Source organism: Solanum lycopersicum, chromosome 4, assembly GCF_036512215.1.
Source record: "Solanum lycopersicum chromosome 4, SLM_r2.1".
Classification (NCBI taxonomy): Eukaryota; Viridiplantae; Streptophyta; class Magnoliopsida; order Solanales; family Solanaceae; genus Solanum; species Solanum lycopersicum.
Window position 1 is genome coordinate 63,805,259 of NC_090803.1, and position 19,139 is coordinate 63,824,397.

Below are 19,139 nucleotides of genomic sequence, written 5' to 3' on the forward strand. Positions count from 1 at the left end.
TAAACTACAATATCTATTTTTAATATATGAATCTAAGTAACTTTACATATCTTTTTTTCTACTTAGCTGAAAGTTCTCCAAATTATTAAAAAAAGTTGAGACATTGGTTGAATAATCTTACATAGAAAGTCTGAGGAAGATATGAGAAAACATTTGGCCTCACAATTGAAAGACAAAAATATAGACATTATATGACCAGACCAGTCTTTGTTATATTTGGCCCCTACTGAAAACAACATTATGTTAATACTATAATTATACGAATGTGTGTTTAATTTAGACTCCTGTAACTAATTATTATTTTATTCGCTTTTTATGTGTTTCAATTTATTTATCACATTTTCTAAAATATGTTTTGAAGGGGGTATTTTTTCCCCTTTTTTGGCAGTTTTTTAATTCAACCCTTTAATGATACGTTTAAGACTACAAAACTAAAGATTATTTTGAATTTTGACGTATATTTTATGATCACCAGATTTCAAAATAATTTGAATATTTTAATTTTTTAATAATTGTGGATAAATCAAAATAGAATAAATAAATTGAAATGGATCGACCACATGTTTGATTAATGTTGACAAAAAAAAATAAAAATTGTGATTTTTAAAAGTTTTTGTTAATCCGTAATTATTGTAACTTCTATCTTTCGGGTGAACACTTACAACATATTGGACAAAAATTTTAATGTGTAATAATTGTAAACCACACAAGAATACATTAAGAGATGATCGATATCTGATCGTTCGTATGAATAACTATCTTTCAAATCAATCGAAACATTATTTGAAAACTGAAACATTATTTGAAAGTATATATATATATTTTTTTTTTTAAGATTCATTCCATTTATTTTTCATTTATTTGTGCATGGTAATCTTTCAAATCATGAACATCATTTGAAGGGGTTCTGTCTTCCTTCTTTCCCATCTAAACTGTAGTCTCTTTTTGGAATTAATTTTTAATAAGGTCCCCCTTGTCAAAACAACAACCCATTAATTTGTTTAAAACATTTCTTTTTATATAAATAAAGGCTAAATAATGACACAAATAATTAATTTTATTAGTAATATTTATGAATCCACATTAATTATGTCATCTTCACCCTGCAAATATAACACATCAGATCTTCGCCCCCACTCTCTAGTACTCATAGCCTCAGCTCTGCTAACTGTGTTTTATATAAAAAAAAACTTTTTGTTTATTGAACACATAAGAATAAGTAAAAAAACTCAGTAATTTTCCTAAAAAACATTTATAAGCAAATATTTTTTTACACATCAAAACCCTTTTTTTTTTTTTTGGGTAATTTCATATATGACAAACATATTTAAGTAAATAATGCTCTATAGGGTACACTTTAATTTGTTATGGAGCATTAGATTTGTATATCTCATTTTTTTGTTTTAAATTTATACAAAAAAATATATTTTATATACTATGACAATATATAACTGTTAAGTAATTCTATAATTAACGTGATAAAATCAATTTTAAAAAAATATATATATCCCACGATTCATGGTAAGTGTTTATCCTTACAATTTCTTATCAGAATGGACTTCATCCATAATGCAATAACATATATTTTTCGATTTGAAACTAACAATTTGATTTAGTTCTTCTTTTTTAATTATTCATTTGAAACAAAAAAGAAAATATTTCCTCAAGAATATTATATTTTTTCTGTTTATGTAGAAATTTATAAATGCAAATGTACTGTTCATTTGTGTTGGTTGGGAAAGGACAGAGATACAAGAGAATTAATGTATTTCAGAAAAAATAATAATATTCATAACCATATACGTACATGAGTTACAGAACTTATATTTTATATAAAATTGTTGTTAGATTTTAATGGTGTCAATAGGAAATGGTGGGTTGTTCTCCAGAAGGATTGTGATTTTTTCGAATGATTGTGATGAGATTTTTTTTTAAAAGGGTTGTGACTGTTTCAAAGGCGATATCTTTTCTAACCTTTCTGAAGTTATGGCTTTTACCATTTTTGGCTGTAAATATAGAGATATTTTCTCATATTTCTTCATCAAGTTTTTCCCTTCTTCTCCATACATTTCTTACAAAACAAAATGAATCGATCGTGTCTCAATGTGTTATCCGTTGTTATCTTGTTAAGTTTCTTGAAATTATTGAAATTTGAGGTGCCGCTACTTCTGTAATGGTTAATCTGTTTAATCTTGAGAGGAATTAATCTACAATCTCTGGTAATTGAGGAAATTAAATTTCTTAAGGACACACAGTGAATTCTATGGACTCGTATAGTTTTTTCCTTTTTCTTTTTTCTTTCGTCTTAATTATTTTTGGTTTGCTAATATGAATACAGGAGATAACAAGCTTGAGAAATTTACTTTCTTGTTGGTATTTACTATGACAATAAAATTATTTTATCATATGATAAAAGAGATTTGAGATGATTAGTGTTACTTTAATATGTTTGAGTATATCTTTTGTAGTAAGTTTTTCTTTGATGGGTAAGATTATTTTTATTTTCTGTCCAAATGTATTCAAGCATTGCATCCCTTCAAATTTTCTTTCCAATGAGAAAAATTATTTTGTACATAAAGTTCAAGATGTGCACGTTAATTATTTTTCTTATATTCTTAGTGTTGTCTCCTATCAATATTTGAATATGAGTTTAGTTTGTCGTTGAAATTCAATGTCTTCTTAAGAAAATTAAAACATGACGGTAACTGAGAAAGAAAAAATTAACAAGAAAAATGACTTGCATGGAATCATTGGTGACAAATAAAATACAATTCAATGAGAGTAAAAATCAGGTTCTATCTTTATTTTTGTTTATTATTGTTAATATGTATTCTATTTGGAGGAGAGATTAAACATCTGCTTATAACAATATAATTTCCTAACGAAGAATATTTTTATTAGCTCCGGCCCTACTTGAGGGGCAATAAAATAGTACTGGAATATTTAAGTATGTGAAACGAATGAAGTGAATAAGTGTGTGTTATTTTTGAGGATTAGTAGGGCAACTATTTATAGTGATTTAATGTTGAATTGTATACATCGATAGGTATCGTATGTATATAGTATTGCTAATTTTGTATATCAACATTATGTGAACAGAAGAAAGCTGTTGGGGGAGTACGTACTATTATTAGTGACTTGTAATGAATGAAAGGTTTTAAATTGTAATGTCAAAATGAAAGCTGAAATTGACCAATTATTCTATACCAAAACCAAAAGTACACGACAGACAGTGCCTGGACAAACTTGCTACATTAACGCTCCATCATTTATGACTCTTTGTTTTCTTTATATACTATTTATTATAGTATAATATAATGGCACTACTAACTATATCACTAGTATTTCTTTTCTATTTTTTTGTCAAAGTTTATGCACCTTAGGTTAATGTCTTTTTTTGACTTTTATATCAGCATCAAACTAGACGAAAGAAACGAAATTAAAATAATTTAAATATGTAAAAAAAAAAAATGTTTAATTGTCTTTACGATTGATGATGAGATGTGTGAAGTTTGTTATATACAATGGGATTGAGTAAGAAGTAAATGAGAGATGATTAAACAAGATATAATACATAGCACATTTGTGATCTTCACTTATAGAATTTAACTAATCATAAGGTATTCATAGAGCCACAAGGGGAAAATAATTATTCTTTCAAAATATATGTAATTTTTAAAATTTTACCATCAACTACGGATGGTATATATATAAAATTTATTTAAAACTTAATTATCAAAAATAAAATTGGTGATTCCATCTCTAGAATGACAAGAATGAAGTTGTTTAATAATTACATCATTGTTACCCTCTCTTTTATAGTACAACATTTGGACATACTACATAATTTCAAAAAATTTTAAAAAAAATCATTAACTAAATTTGGAGAAGTAAAAAAAAGTAGTAAGCGAAGATAACAAATAGGAAAGTCTTACAAATAACTCATAAAATTGTGTTGGAGTGATAAATATTTAATTATTCTTAATTAGACATTTCAAATTCCTATAAATTCAATTTCACATATTTTAGAAAGTGTTTATTTCAACATAAAATTTCTTAATACAAATTTCAAATTAAATCAAATTTCAATATGAATATCAGATACCGAACTAGTGAAAACTAAAAATTTAAACAAAAAAAAAAAGGTCTTGCCGTAAGAAGGAACAAAGAGAAAGTTGAAAATAGCCTTTCACCGGCCTCTACCCATAAAAATTCCAAATCCAAATAATTCGGCCCAAACACATCTCCCAAATTCCCAAATCCCAATACCCCCTAACCCCCCACCCCCCCACAAAATTTTCTTTTTTGACATAACCAATCAAGACATTAAACACTCTTTCTTTTTTCTGATGAAATTTTTTTTCTCTTTCTCTCTCTATAGACCTTCAGAAAATCAGAACAGTTGCAGAATATACTAGTACTAGTACTATTACTAGTATTATGGTGTTGTTGGAGGTAGTGTTTTAAAGAAAGCTGAAAAAGACCCTCTTTTTAGTTTTCTCTGTTTTCGTTTCTAGATTTTACATTTATTTTTGTTGTTGGTTTTGGGCATTGGTTTTTGTTGAGCTGAAAATGGGGTTTTCCGGGAACAAGTTTTTCTATGGTGTAACTGGCATTGTGAGGAGGAAGAAGAAGAGGATGATTGTGTGTAATGGCGAATCTGCCCTTTTGTTTATGAAGAAAGAGGTACTAAATCCAAGGTTATTTATGAGTTTTCACAGATTGAAGGTGGTGGTGATGGTGATAATGGAGGAGGACAATGTAGGTGTCTCAATGTGAAGAAAAAAAAAGTTGGAATTTTGCGTGGTTAAAAGGCAAACAGGATGGAGCCAGGCATTTTTTATTTATATCAAGTTTTTTTTTTCTTCCTGTTTTTATTTTTCTTGATATATAGTGTTTTATTTTATTTTATTTTTTCTTCGCTAATGGAAAGAAAAAGAACTGTTATACCATCTTGGAGTACTCTTCTTTTTTGGGTTTTTCTTTATTTTTATCATTTAACTGAACTTAAAGGTGATGATGATGAAAGAAGATGAAGCTAAATATTGGTCATTTATTGTAGTCATGAATTAGTGATGAAAAGCCTACTGTCTTAAAAGAGAAAAAAAGAAGAAAATATGATGGATAGGACTGAAATATATATTTACATTTTATTTGATGAGGATTGGTGTTATCTTGTTCATTTTCCCATTTTTTCATCTAGATTTCTAGTGTTTTTTCCCCTAAATTTGTTTTGGTAAGTAGGGGTTAGGGGTATGTTTTGCTTGTTTAATCAAGTTTTGGGGTTTAGCTGAGACATCTAAAGATTATGTTGTTTTTCTTAGCTTGTATTACTGGCTGTTTTGGAAATTAATTTTAGATCAAGATATTTACTCAATGTTTATGAGTTGAGGGTTTATCGGAAACAACGTCTCCACCTCACGAAGGTAGGGTACATTCCTTCCTAGACCCCACTTTTGGGATTACGCTGAGTATGTGTTGTTTCTGAGATATTGCTGAATGGATACAGATGATTGCTATTGATAACCCCAAGTAGTTTGGAATTGAGGTGTAGTTATTGTTTTGGAATATTACTTTGTATCTTTCTGTATTGTTTCATCGATTAAAAGGCGAAAATGAGCTCCTTGAATTGTTCAATATGCACATCTATTATCTTTATTTCTTAAAGATCACGATGTTGTTGTGACTTGTGAAGTTTGTTAATTCATATAATTCTGTTTCCTTTGTAGTGCACCTTTTTGCCTTCATGTTTGATGGTACTGTTCTGTTTAGAACTCACTATTTCCTTACTTGTAATTCAGTGAAAGAAAAATATGGATGTCCTCATTTCCCTTTTATGCATAATCCAATTTTATGAAAGTAAGTTCAGCTTGATGTATTTGGTGTTTATGAGGTAATATTGACCTATGCATGGACTTCCACTCACAACATCTTCCTCCATACTTCAATAAGAGTATACTTTCACTTCTGTTGCTTCTTTTTATGGACTGCTTTGAACTTTTTTCCTCAAGCCGAGAGTTTAACAGAAAAAGTCGATCTTTAAAGTAGGGGTAGTCTGCATACACTAAATCTTTCCTAAACCACACTTTGTGGGACTACAATAGTTATTTGTTGTTATAAGTCATTAGTTTTGCGATGTCTAAGACCTATGATCCATTAAAGACTTGCTTTTTGTTTGTTTGAAATAGACGACGTTCCAGTGTAAGTGTTGGACTACCTGTTACAGAGAACGATACATCTGTTTGTAGATGTTGATGTAGTGCATTCATGAGTTTCTGATTTTGCTCATGTTGAGTGATTTAGCTTCCAAATATTCCTTGACCCCTAGTGAGATTGGTAGTTACGCTTCACTTAGCGTTGCTGCGTATCTCACTTTGTGTATCAAATTCAATTCTTCTTCACAACTTCTACTCATTCCGCGGATTGCATTTTCATACGTTTATTACCAGGTGAGGGCTTGTTCTTCCATCCTTCTGGTACAAAACACTATGACAATAACTGATAAGGAAAGACTTCAAAAAAAAAAAGAATCTTCCAGCTCAAATTTAGAAAACTTGTTGTACTTTTCATTTGCTTATGCTGATATACCGCTGAAAGCAACTAGTCATCAAAAAATGATGATACAAACAACATATCCAGTATGATAAGGTCACTTTGGTCTGAGGAGGTAGAGCGTACACATTCTTTACTTGTGAAGCAATTTTTTTTTCTTATTTTTGTCAGTCTTATCTCTGTGTTTCTTCCTTTTCTTGCATCCTTCCAAAGTAGGAAAAGAGCAAACTCTATTGGAGAGAAGTATTTGAGAGCAACTTCACTCATTACACTTTGAGTTAATGGTTTGGTTTGTGAGGCAGTAAGTATTGCCTTCAAAAGTAGAGACATTGTGTTAAGTAACAAAGACCTATCCTTACTGAATTCAGCTTCTGTAACATGACAATTTGTCCTGCTCTTTTTGCTATAATCAGTTGACAGTGTATATGGTTTTTTTCACTTTTTTACCCAGAGGATGAAAGGGATGTGTCTAGTGTTACAGCTGTTTGTATATTGGTTAACTCTGAGAGAGTAGTTATACATATACACATTTTCAACAATATCAGTTTGACCCAGGACCACCTTTTTGTTCCCCGAAATTCTTGCTTGTAGAAATCTCCTTTCTGTTTCATCGTAATTTGTTTTAGCATTACTATCACTACAAGCAAGACAAAACTTGGTAACTGATTGTGCCGAAGTGATAACTATTTTCTTTTTATGTTTAATTAGATATTTCGAATTTGAGGCATTCAGTTACATAATCGTCTATCTTTTGTTAGGTAGCAACCAATGTTGGACTTGGTGAATGTGAATTTTGTTGTGTGGTGAGAAATCAAAAATAAAATTAAAAACCTAATATTTAGTAGGTAAATGTTTGATCATAAAAATGACTTTTTTTTTTCATTTTGGAATTTTTAGTAGGTGTTTGACTAAGCTCTTTGTTAAAATTGTGAATTATAGAAATATGTTATTTTCATATTTATCCCTACTTTGTGTTGGAACTTAATATTGATACTTCCAAACAAATAATTTGTTAAGTTTATATTTATACATTATAGTATTTTACCAAGTTGTGTTCCTCACCGTTTATACATTTTAGCATTTTACAAGTTTTGTTCCTCAAGTCACCGTTAAAGAAGTTGTGCTCTGCTTCACAGAAATTTTATTTTGAAGGGAAAAATTAATTAAATACCAAACTCATTTAAAGGACAAAAATCGAAACCATTCGCTTGAAGCGACAAACTGTGCAAATTCATCAGTGAAATGGGCCGAGCCCAGCAATTTCTTAGGAGCCTGTAACTTACAAACAAATGGAAAAATTATGCGGTTAAATAAATTTATACTATTTAATTACTCATCATAGCTGTAGTTTGTTATAATTACCCTTGCATCTAAAATTCTACGTAACTTACGTGGTCTGACTTTGAGTTTTGTATAATTAGTCATGTTTGTATATGTATAATCCGCCAGAATGTATACATATACAATTATTTAACAAATATACATATACAGTTCACCTTTCTCCACTCTCTACCGTCTCTCTCTCGAATCTCTCCCCATCTTGCTTGCCTTTTTCCTCCCTCTCTCAATGTCGCTCGCCTCTTTCCTCCCCCTCCTAATTTCGCTTATCATATATACAAATACATATGTATAATTACAATTATCTAATCGATATACATATATAATTCACCCCTCTCTCTCTCTCTCTTTCCTCTCTCGCTCTACTCTGTCCTTCCTATAACATGTAGCTACGAAGTGAAAATTATCAAACCGTAGCTATGGAGAGTAATTAAGCTATTTTTGAGTGGTTATATGTGAAAGTTCTCATAAAAATTATAGATTTTTACCGAAATCACATAGATCACCAAGTTCCACCGGTTGAATTTAAAATTTCATAACAATTTACATGCTTAGAGTTCCTTAATCTATTTATTCATAGTTTGAAGTGAGTGAATTTTTCTAAGTTCAAGACAATTGTTTTGTGTTTTTTTTTTCTTGTATAATCTTTTTTTTAAAAAATAGATAAAATGAGGTCGTTAACATTTTTTAGAAAAATAATTAAAAGAGTAATAGTGAAAAGTGGCTTTTAATTTGCGTCTTTAAATATTTTTTTTAATGAATGTGTCATGTCCAACGAGGAGTACTAAATATTTCCCATGGATTGCAATTTTTCAAAGAAAAGGGATATTTGAGGTTATATGTTTGGACTTTGGACTATGTTACTGTAAATTTAAATGGGCCTTCAACTTGCAATTCAAGGTCTAAGCCCAATATATTGCCGTCCCATTTATCTAAAACATTACATTATTGTTTCATTTAAAAAAGCAAAAAAATCCTACGAAATTCATCTTGTAATTGTTTGCGAAAAATAAACTTGTAATTGTGAGTTCTTATATAAAAGTTGAAAGATTTTCTAGAAATTACTGTTAAAGAAAGAAAAAAAAAAAGGAAAACCCCAACATAAGAAATAATTGAGAAGATTGCATACTTCTGAATTTATACAATTTCACATAAATTATTCAACTATATAAAATCATGGAATATATAATTTGAAAAATGTCTCGGAGAAAAATTTTACATTTGAAAAGTCAAATTTGGAAAAATATAAAATTTGGTAAGGGGACTAAATTGAGTTGAATGTAGAACCTTGAGGATCCATTTTGCCATCATTTAAAGTTAAGGGACTCAATTTTAACAATGCAAAATTCCTTGTGAAGTTTAAATGGTCCCATTTGTCAGAAAGGTGACCTGCCGTTTTAACATAGCAGCATGTGCTTCCACTTGCTAACCGACAGCAATGTACAAAACGTGAAAACGAAGCACCACTGTCCATTACTTTTTCTTCTTTGACATTTTTACCCTTTTCATCGAGTTCGTAGATCTTACTCTTACTTTTTGTTATATAGAAATAGAGAAATTATTTTCAAAAATTCTTAAGATGAGTAACATATATCAAAGTAAAATGAATTATATAAATACATAACAATTAACATGGAAAATTTAGCGTATTCATTCAGAAAATAATAATGATAACAATAATATAATAACCAAAACACATGACATAATAAGAAATAACAAAAGCTCAACGATAATTAGTATGAATGTGAAACAGGTATAGACTCGCGAAAAATCTATCTCTCCAAGAATTAAACAATGATTAATTATTTACTAATATTCTAATTCACGATTTTCATAACCTTTCTTTATAGAATCATATTCTCAATAAATTAAAAATATGTTACGTCATATTTCCACAATTGTATTTTCTTTGTAATTACTCCCTTGGTTTACTTGTATTATCACTTATTTAAATTACTTCACTTACAATATAAATAAAGAAAAGATAATTATTTTTTTTATGCTTAATTAAAGTTAACACTAACCGGCCGGAGTTAACTATGGTTAATCTAGATTGGAGGATGGTGATAAATATGATCCAATAATTGGTGTGTTAGCTGGCAACCAATCATAACTACGGTTAAGTTTAAACTAACCGTGGTTCTCAACCGCAAGATTTTATTTCTTGGGAGTTGTTCACGGTATAAAAAGGGCTTCTCAGCACAGAGAATGTATCAGATCTGAAAATCTTCGGAAGAGGCGTCTTGATAAACGTCCTTTCGTTTTGAATTTGAAATTTGAAGATTTCTAAATAAAAAAAGCAGCGAAAATGAGAGAATGCATATCGATCCACATTGGTCAGGCCGGTATTCAGGTCGGAAATGCATGCTGGGAACTTTACTGCCTTGAGCATGGCATTCAGGTTTGTATTTTTCACCATTTCTTTATCTTTTCAAACTTAAATTTCTAATTGTTTTTGTATATTTGAATTTTTGTGTAGATCTGTTTGAATCTCTGAATTTACGTTCCTTTGATTTAAAATTTATTTGAATTTGTATTTTATACATAGATCTATGTGTTTCTTCAATCTGTTTGAATGATATATAATGTTGTGCATTGATCTCTTCAAATGCGAAGCGTTCTTGTATAGATCTGTTTGAATTATTTGTTTTGAGTCCCGTTGATTTTGAAAGAACATTTGATCCACATATATTTAGGTAGATCAATTTGCTTTATGATAAATCTCTTTTCAAAAATGCAGATGTAATGATATAGATCTGTGTGAATGATGGTGATATCAAAATGATTTGAATGCACATCGTTTGAGTAGTAAAAAATAACATTTGATAGACGTCACAAACATTTGAATCCACTCTTTTTGATAGATATATTGATGCATAAATCTGTTTGAGTAGTAAAAAATAACATTTGATTGACGTCACAAACATTTGAATCCACTCTTTTTGATAGATATATTGATGCATATATCTGTTTGAGTAACATCAATATTTGATTGAATCTGTTCAAATGTGAAAGTTTTTACATGGATCTGTTTGGATAATATGATGTGAAAATGATTTGAAAGTCGAATTTTTTCGATAGATTCATTTCATGTCCATTAGATCGGATGGATGTCCATAGTATAGATGTATAGAAATTTTTGTGTGTATATGTCTACATTAGATGGATCATCTTCAATGCTATATTAAAACTAGTGTACCATAGAGATGGGCGCAGAACTGAATAATACATGTATGATTTATTGTGAATGAATGGTAGTTATTATACTTTGAAATTTTATTAGCTAATGTATCCAATAGTTAGGTTCTTTTGTGAGATTCTATGACATTACTCAAATTATTTGGATATATGAAAAACATGTTATCCATTAGAATTGTATCTGTTGCTAAGAACCTGTTTTAGAGGCATTGCTGATGATCTTGTTATTTCTCCCAAAAGCCTGATGGCCAGATGCCAGGCGACAAGACAGTTGGAGGAGGTGATGATGCCTTCAACACCTTCTTCAGTGAAACTGGAGCTGGAAAGCATGTTCCCCGTGCTGTCTTTGTGGATCTTGAGCCTACTGTCATTGACGAAGTCAGGACAGGAACATACAGGCAGCTCTTTCACCCTGAGCAGCTCATCAGTGGCAAAGAAGATGCAGCCAACAACTTTGCCCGTGGACATTATACAAGTTAATATTTGTACCTTATTGCAGAACTCTATTTGGATTTGTTCAGTTTGATCAAGTTCTTATATTTGTCTTTTTGTATTGTTTACAGTTGGGAAGGAGATAGTTGATCTCTGCTTGGATCGTATCAGGAAGCTTGCTGATAACTGTACTGGTCTTCAAGGTTTCCTGGTTTTCAATGCTGTAGGTGGTGGAACTGGTTCTGGTCTTGGGTCACTTCTGCTGGAGCGTCTCTCTGTGGACTATGGAAAGAAATCAAAACTTGGTTTCACCATTTATCCATCACCACAGGTCTCAACCTCTGTGGTGGAACCTTACAACAGTGTCCTGTCAACCCACTCCCTTCTTGAGCACACTGATGTTGCAATTCTTCTTGACAATGAGGCTATCTATGACATCTGCAGGCGCTCATTGGACATTGAGCGTCCCACATACACCAATCTTAACCGTCTTATTTCACAGGTATTGTTTGGTACATTACATCATATACAATACGTTTGACTGCGGAAGTTTCTGTTGTTTGAGGTATTAATGTTTGTGCTACCTATGCAGGTTATCTCTTCACTTACTGCTTCTTTGAGGTTTGATGGAGCCCTGAATGTTGATGTCAATGAATTTCAGACCAACCTTGTTCCCTACCCCAGAATTCATTTTATGCTTTCATCCTATGCTCCTGTCATTTCAGCTGAGAAAGCCTACCATGAGCAGCTGTCAGTTGCAGAGATCACCAACAGTGCTTTTGAGCCATCTTCCATGATGGTCAAGTGTGATCCTCGCCACGGCAAGTATATGGCTTGCTGCCTTATGTTCCGTGGTGATGTTGTGCCAAAGGATGTGAATGCTGCTGTGGCTACCATCAAGACTAAGCGCACCATCCAATTTGTTGACTGGTGCCCTACTGGATTCAAGTGTGGTATCAACTATCAGCCACCAACTGTTGTTCCTGGAGGTGATCTTGCCAAGGTGCAAAGGGCTGTATGTATGATTTCCAACTCAACCAGTGTTGCTGAGGTCTTCTCACGCATTGACCACAAGTTCGATCTCATGTATGCAAAGCGTGCTTTTGTCCACTGGTATGTTGGTGAGGGTATGGAAGAAGGCGAGTTCAGTGAAGCACGTGAAGATTTAGCTGCTTTGGAGAAGGATTACGAGGAGGTTGGTGCTGAATTGGAAGAAGGAGAGGATGATGATCACGAGGAGTACTAAACACGGGATGGCTTTGTTTGTTGGATTGTATTTTCCTTTGGGTGTTTTTCAAATGCTGCACTTAGATACATCACTGCTATTTTGTATTTTAATGGTGTCTTGTTTGCTGACATGAATTCATCTGCTATGAAAAGTTAAACGTGCTTGTTTGATGAAAACTGCGTTGCGTTTTCTTTTTTTCTCCATTACTTCCTTTTGAGGTTCAGTAGATGCCGATATTCAGATTGAAACACAACAAAATATTGCAGGACTTGCAGCCGGAGAATTCTCAACTCATTTGCTGGAAAATAAAATTGGTCTGGTATGGAAAAGGCTCTAAACACAGTTAGTCAAGGCTAAACTAGATGCTAGATGTATTAATGATCCCCAAATGGGTCTTGGATTCTTCACTTGGGCTGACATTTATCCCAGCTATAGGCACAGCAGTTGCATGTTTAGAAGAGCTTATAAACTGCTCAGCATTGATCACGAACCACAATAGTTCAACATGTCATATGAGGCTTATAGGCTGCAGCTTTAAGTTTCTGTCGAATTTGTGTAGGGAGGGAAAAGATGCTACCTTGGCCTGAGGAGTCTAACTGTCCACCAGATGCGACAGAAGTTATGACGGAACATGGATGCATCCTGAATACAGTGACCTATTCAACTCTTGCTAGCAAGAATACAACACATATAAAGATGTTATGAGGGAACATGGATTTAAATGTGAAAACTCAAACAAAGAGTATATATAAGCCATTTCTCAAAGTAAGAGGGTAAATATGACCTTTTCTCGGTTTTTTTAAAAAAAAACTATGGTAACTCTGAAGTCCTATACTATAAACATGTTAAACGTGTATGAGTACATGACCTGAGTGGAAATTTACTAACGTCCCAATCTTTGGATAAGACGACTTTCAATTTCCAATCTCTTCTTCATCAACAATGTATACTTGTCAACAAGGTCTTGATCTGCAGCAGGCACCGCAAGCTTGCAACTTAGGGATGTCTCCTCCAATTTCCTTATATACATATCAGAGATGGGTACAAATTTTCCCTTCTGGTTGCACAACCAACCATGAGCGGCTCTCAAGGCAGCACCGAGGGAAGCTGAATCTGTTGCAATTCTTCATCAACATCTTGAAAATCTTCTTACAAGAATATGGCCAAATCCCCTCACTTTTAACAGTAGAGGGTTTTTTCTCATGTGATCATTCAAGTAATAGTTATTATATTCCAGTTTTTATCAACAAAGAGAGTGACTTTCCGACAGTATAGCACAATGTAAGAGTATGCTCAAGAGAACTGTCAGCAGACCAATATGAACGAGTTTATTTACCTGGTTTTTGAACAGTATAGACGTTGCACCCAAAAATAGAAGCAATAATTGTCAGGATATGATCATTTGCAGATGCTCCTCCAGTTGCAATAATCTTTTTTGGTGGAGAAGGCATTCCAAGTCTCTCGGCATGAGCTCGCATGGAGAGTAACTGCCCCTCAATTATCGCTCGAACCTGTAAGTACCAGTCACCTCCATTTGTGTTTGTGTCTCTATATGTTAATTAAGTCTTTTCATTATTCAGATAACTTCTTCAATAGAAGGCCACTTACCTCTGAAGGCGGATCAAACTCTTCTACTTCATGTTCTATTACTCCATCCATGGAGTCACCTGTGAAATTATCAAGAACGTAGCGGTGGAAACCAACTGGAGACCAAGCTTGTGAGTTTTATCATAATTTTCGCATGATATAGAAAATTAATCAACTGGTCTATTTCGGTTTAGCTGTTTTTTAGGAGTGCACTGACCTGGAAGAGGAGGAAGTATTTCATGCTCTTTGTAATAAAAGCCAATCTTTCCACCTTTTGCAAGTGACAAGTGTACAATGTTTATAAAGAAACTAAAGTTTACGAAATCTGAATTAAATTTCACTAACCATTCAAAGGTGGTGTTTGCTGTAAAAACATATTGAAAACCTCCCAAGATCCATCTGCATAACGATCACGTATATCTACGAGGGTTTCAAGCACTTGCCAATGAGATGTGCTCCAATTTCAGACATACTTTAAGTTTGGAAATCAGATACAAGCAGAGTACCTTCACGAGTCAAAGACCCATTCTTGTAGACCAACATTACCATGAAGCTTTTGGTATCTACTGGATTAGGAAATACATGGCCATCTAAGCTAGGTTTATGGTCAGTGGTAATCCCGAAGACCTGGATAACAGCATGATTACATATAAATTATGTTATTAAGAGCACAGATAACGACAAGATTCTTGATTTTTTCTTCTCTAAAATATTGTTCAACCTTCGGCACAGTACAAGAGAAGAAGAGGGGCAAAAGGAAAAAGAAAATTGGCTCTTCTGCATATAAGATGTCTCTATGCATCTCATTGAAACTAAAGTCTCTTGTCACTTTCAATTAAATATATATATCTATGGGGTAAGTACACCAATTTCACAACAATATTGGTTTTAGTGGTGTTTAGCATGTTATAAGTGCAAGGCTATTTTTCTTAGAAAAGAGGCAATGGAAGTGTGTATGCAAGACAGCAAGCTTTTAGTCTCTTACAGTATCACTTGTGCCAAGACTGATTGCCAGATCTCCACAAGTGTTAAGGTTCAACCCTACAGGATCCAAAGGTTCAGTTAGTAGTATGCCGATGGATGAAAATTGGCTTCTTGTTGATGGTGTTCAACATCTGCTACCATGTCTGTGCAAATAAAATGAGTCATCTACACACTAGAATCTCTAGTGGCAGAAACAATAGCTGCTTAAGTAGATAAAACATCATTTGCAAAGAAAGAATAATTTAAGTTCTTGTTCATCGTGAAAAACCGGAAAAAACAAGGAATTCACCTGCTAAGCTGTTGGGGTTGTCTCCAGACCATTGAACGACAACACAATTTTTGTTGAAGTGGTACCTATCAGTGGAAACACAAACTAACAGAAGAATGAAGTAGAAATTGGCATCATAATGAGCAAATGCATCATAGATGATACAATATTCGTTATCGTCAGGGCATTATATGCAGATATGTTTTTCGATTAGACTTGAAAAAAACAAAATTTCTCTGACTTTGTATTGTTGGTTCATCCAGCAAGTGCCTCCGAATTTGAAGGCCGAAAATATTCACAGTGATACTCCAGATGACATATATTGTTGGGTTTTATTTTGCCCTAAATTTCTTACCATAAATAGGTTTTCCTTGTAGGAAAAGGTTTTGAATTGACTAATCCTTTTCTTGTAGAAAAACGTTTAGGACTCTATAAATAGAGGCATGTTCCTTCTAACTTAATCAGCATTCACAATGTAGTCTTAAAGGCTTTGAGAGTTTGGTTAGAGGGAGAATTTGTGGGTTACAAGCTTGATACGTTATCACTTGTGTGAACCTCCCATGTATTCCGAGTGAATTGGTTAAGTTGTTTCCCTCTGTATTTTGTACTCTCATATTTATAGTGGATTGCTCATCTCCTTTGTGGACGTAGGTCGATTGACCGAACCACGTTAAATCTTTGTGTCTTTTGGTATATTTCTCGTTGTCTTCTTACTCATGGTCTTTCGAGGTTTGCTTTGCTAGCTTCCGCGTTTACACCTGCTTATTTTCGGTCCTAACAAGTGGTATCAGAGCCAGATTCAATGACGGAGTCAGGTTCAGTGGTTCGATAATCGATGACTGAATCAGGTAAGAAAGATGTGTTCATCTTGGCGGTGTAGTTCTAGCAGTAACTTTATTGACAGTAATGAAGATTTTGTTGGAGAAAAGGGGTTCTCTGTGTTGAGACATAAATTTTGCAAAGGAGATTATGGAGAGGAGAAGCAAATTGTTGAAGATTAAGCGAAAAAGGTGGACAAATTTATTTTGTCAGAAATTCAGGCCATGGGGAGATTTGTTGGGTTTTATTTTGTCCTAAATTTCTTACCATAAATTGATTTTCCTTGTAGGAAAAGGTTTTGAATTGACTAATCCTTTTCTTGTAGGAAAAGGTTTAGGACTCTATAAATAGAGGCATGTTCCTTCTAACTTAATCAGCATTCAGAATGTAGTCTTAAAGGCTTTGAGAGTTTGGTTAGAGGGAGAATTTGTGGGTCACAAGCTTGATATGTTATCACTTGTGTGAACCTCCCATGTATTACGAGTGAATTGGTTGAGGTTGTTTCCCTCTTTATTTTGTACTCTCATATTTATAGTGGATTGCTCATCTCCTTTGTGGACGTAGGTCGATTGACCGAACCACGTTAAATCTTTGTGTCTTTTGGTATATTTCTCGCTGTCTTCTTACTCGTGGTCTTTCGATGTTTGCATTGCTAGTTTCCGCGTTTACACCTGCTTATTTCCGATCCTAACATATATTAGTGTGGTTACCATTGGTAGCAGCTTAACTTTGATAGGATGCTGCAACAACCATAAAATAGTATCATCCCACAAGTGGGGTCTGGGGATGGTGGGGGTGTACGCAGACCTTAACTCTACCTTTGTGGTCGATGGGATGCTATTTAGCTAAAATGAAGGGTGGAATACTCATACTGAACGAAACATTACTTTTGTGAAGAAACGAGATAGCTTCATAGAAAATAAAAGATGATGAACAGAAGCAAAGACTAGAATGGGAAACTAACAAAATTTTGTAAAGAGCATGTCAATTTTCACTAACCTCTCAACATAATAGGAAGCAATAGAACCAGCAACAGCATAAGCAGGAGCTAACTTCCCAAGTTTCTCCTCTAAACTAGGTGCAGTAGCCTAGAACAAACACAATTTTGACACAATCAACAGCAACATTTACGTAAGCTACTAAAATTTAACTACATAAATATGATTACACTAGATTTCAAGCACAAGAAACAACCTCCAGAGCTATCTTGGACCAAGTTCTGTGCTCAATGTCCATGAGATTCATTCCTGCTCCATCAGTTTGATCAATGCAAGCATAGTCCCCAATTAGTAAAGACGCCATAAAAGAACTAACTAAGGATACCCTCTCTGTATTCTGATAAATTTCAGGCTGTGTTTCAAAAATCTTTCGAATTTGAGGACCGACATATCTTTCATGTGCACGAGAACCAGTAAGTTTGGCCAGCTCCAAACCACCACCTACAGCTATCTCAATAGCTTTGCATTGTTCTGTTGTGCTGCAGTCCATCCATATGGGCGATTTTTCTATTGAAAAAGCATCAAGTAACTGATCCACAAGTGGTTTTTTAGGATCCAATGATGATAGTATTCCAAAACTCCCATTCTTCCAATAAACACTACCATGTTGCTGAGCACTACCAGAAACAGCAGCAATTTTTCCAAAGTTCAAATTTGACATTTCAAGTCTGTGGAGAATTAGGTCTAATGCTTCCACCCACATCAATGTTGGTGATACAATTCTACCATTAACAAATTGGTCTCTAAAGACTCCACCTTTGGTATTGTAGTGAGGCAACTCAGAATCATAGTTCACAAGTTCTGATATAATTATGTTAAGATAAGCATCTAACACAGTTGCCTTCAGTGACCTAAGAAATCAAGACCCAAAAAAGTTGTTCAGTTAAAGATCCAATTTTTAAATTTACTTGATTCTTGAACACTTTGCAGGAGTAGCCAGTTCAAGAACAAGCAGAAGCAAGCAAAAGGGGTTAAGCATATTGCTTCAAGTTGAAAAAAAAAATGAAAAAGAAAATTTTTGATCAACTGTGCTATCTAATCTTCAATTAAAAATTATATGGATGAACTTACTGAGTGGAACAATCAAAACCTAGGAACAATGAGTCCTGAGGAAGGGAGCAATCCTCCATATAAGAAAACTTTATGAAAAAATTTAAGCAACTTGGTTGAAACTTGAAAGGCTAAAGATAAGATTTTTAACAAGATAATCACAAGAAAGATTTTAATATTTCAAGAGAATGAATCTATTTTAAAAGGTAAATCATTTGTCCATCTGATTATTAACTTTCAAAAATAAAATTTAATCAAGTGGGGAACCTATCCATGATTAAAATAAAATCGATTTTTATTGTCATATCGGATATTTTAATTTTAATTAGGAAATTAAAGATAAATACTTTAAGGACACGTCTTTTTCTTTTTTGTTCTTCTATTGTTGCACTTCCAATATTTCATGAGCCTGTTTGGTTAGGTTTTACTTTGGCCAAAATGCATATTTAGAATTGAAGTATTTCGCCAAGTTTGTAGGGGGAAAGTATATTCGAATAATGGATGCAATTTAAAAGCATTTTTCATATTGATTAGTCAAACACAAATTATCCTTAAAAAAAAAAAAAAAACGCTTAGTGAAAATAAGTAGATTTTCGGAGCTTGGCAAAACAAGAACACCACTTGAGCAAAGACATGTTGCATTTGAGAACTTGTTAGAGAGCAAATCATGCATAAAAAAAGTTAT

At 33.0% G+C, this 19,139-nt stretch overlaps 2 protein-coding genes and 1 long non-coding RNA gene across 3 annotated transcripts; 2 read left to right on the top strand and 1 right to left on the bottom strand.

The window, feature by feature from the left end:
* Positions 1–9,987: 9,987 nt before the first annotated feature.
* LOC101244864 (tubulin alpha chain) lies at positions 9,988–12,918 on the top strand. Its single transcript, NM_001347592.1, is given in 4 exon segments — positions 9,988–10,291; positions 11,329–11,563; positions 11,652–12,022; positions 12,113–12,918. Coding segments are annotated over 4 exon segments (1,353 nt in total). The 5' UTR covers positions 9,988–10,198; the 3' UTR covers positions 12,767–12,918.
* Positions 12,919–12,984: 66 nt separating this feature from the next.
* On the bottom strand, positions 12,985–18,766 carry LOC101245156 (xylulose kinase 2-like). Its single transcript, XM_004237999.4, has 11 exons — positions 18,476–18,766; positions 17,601–18,255; positions 17,406–17,494; positions 15,609–15,673; positions 15,321–15,376; positions 14,842–14,962; positions 14,681–14,755; positions 14,553–14,606; positions 14,357–14,451; positions 14,085–14,259; positions 12,985–13,861 (listed from the first exon to the last, which is right to left on the bottom strand). Exons 1-11 carry the CDS (start codon positions 18,532–18,534, stop codon positions 13,632–13,634), a joined length of 1,674 nt encoding a protein of 557 aa, XP_004238047.2. The 5' UTR covers positions 18,535–18,766; the 3' UTR covers positions 12,985–13,631.
* LOC112941386 (uncharacterized) lies at positions 14,122–14,688 on the top strand. The gene is made up of 2 exons (XR_003246634.2): positions 14,122–14,261; positions 14,329–14,688. It is a non-coding gene; the product is annotated as an uncharacterized lncRNA (long non-coding RNA).
* Positions 18,767–19,139: the final 373 nt, after the last annotated feature.

Bases quoted from the DNA above. Each gene is read 5' to 3' on its own strand.
- LOC101245156 (XM_004237999.4), bottom strand. From the start codon at position 18,534: ATGGAGGATTGCTCCCTTCCTCAGGACTCATTGTTCCTAGGTTTTGAT. The intron at 14,607-14,680 runs GTTAGTGAAATT...CACTTGCAAAAG, and splicing joins GCAAACACCACCTTTGAATG to GTGGAAAGATTGGCTTTTAT. The intron at 13,862-14,084 runs GTAAATAAACTC...GAATTGCAACAG, and splicing joins CTATACTGTTCAAAAACCAG to ATTCAGCTTCCCTCGGTGCT.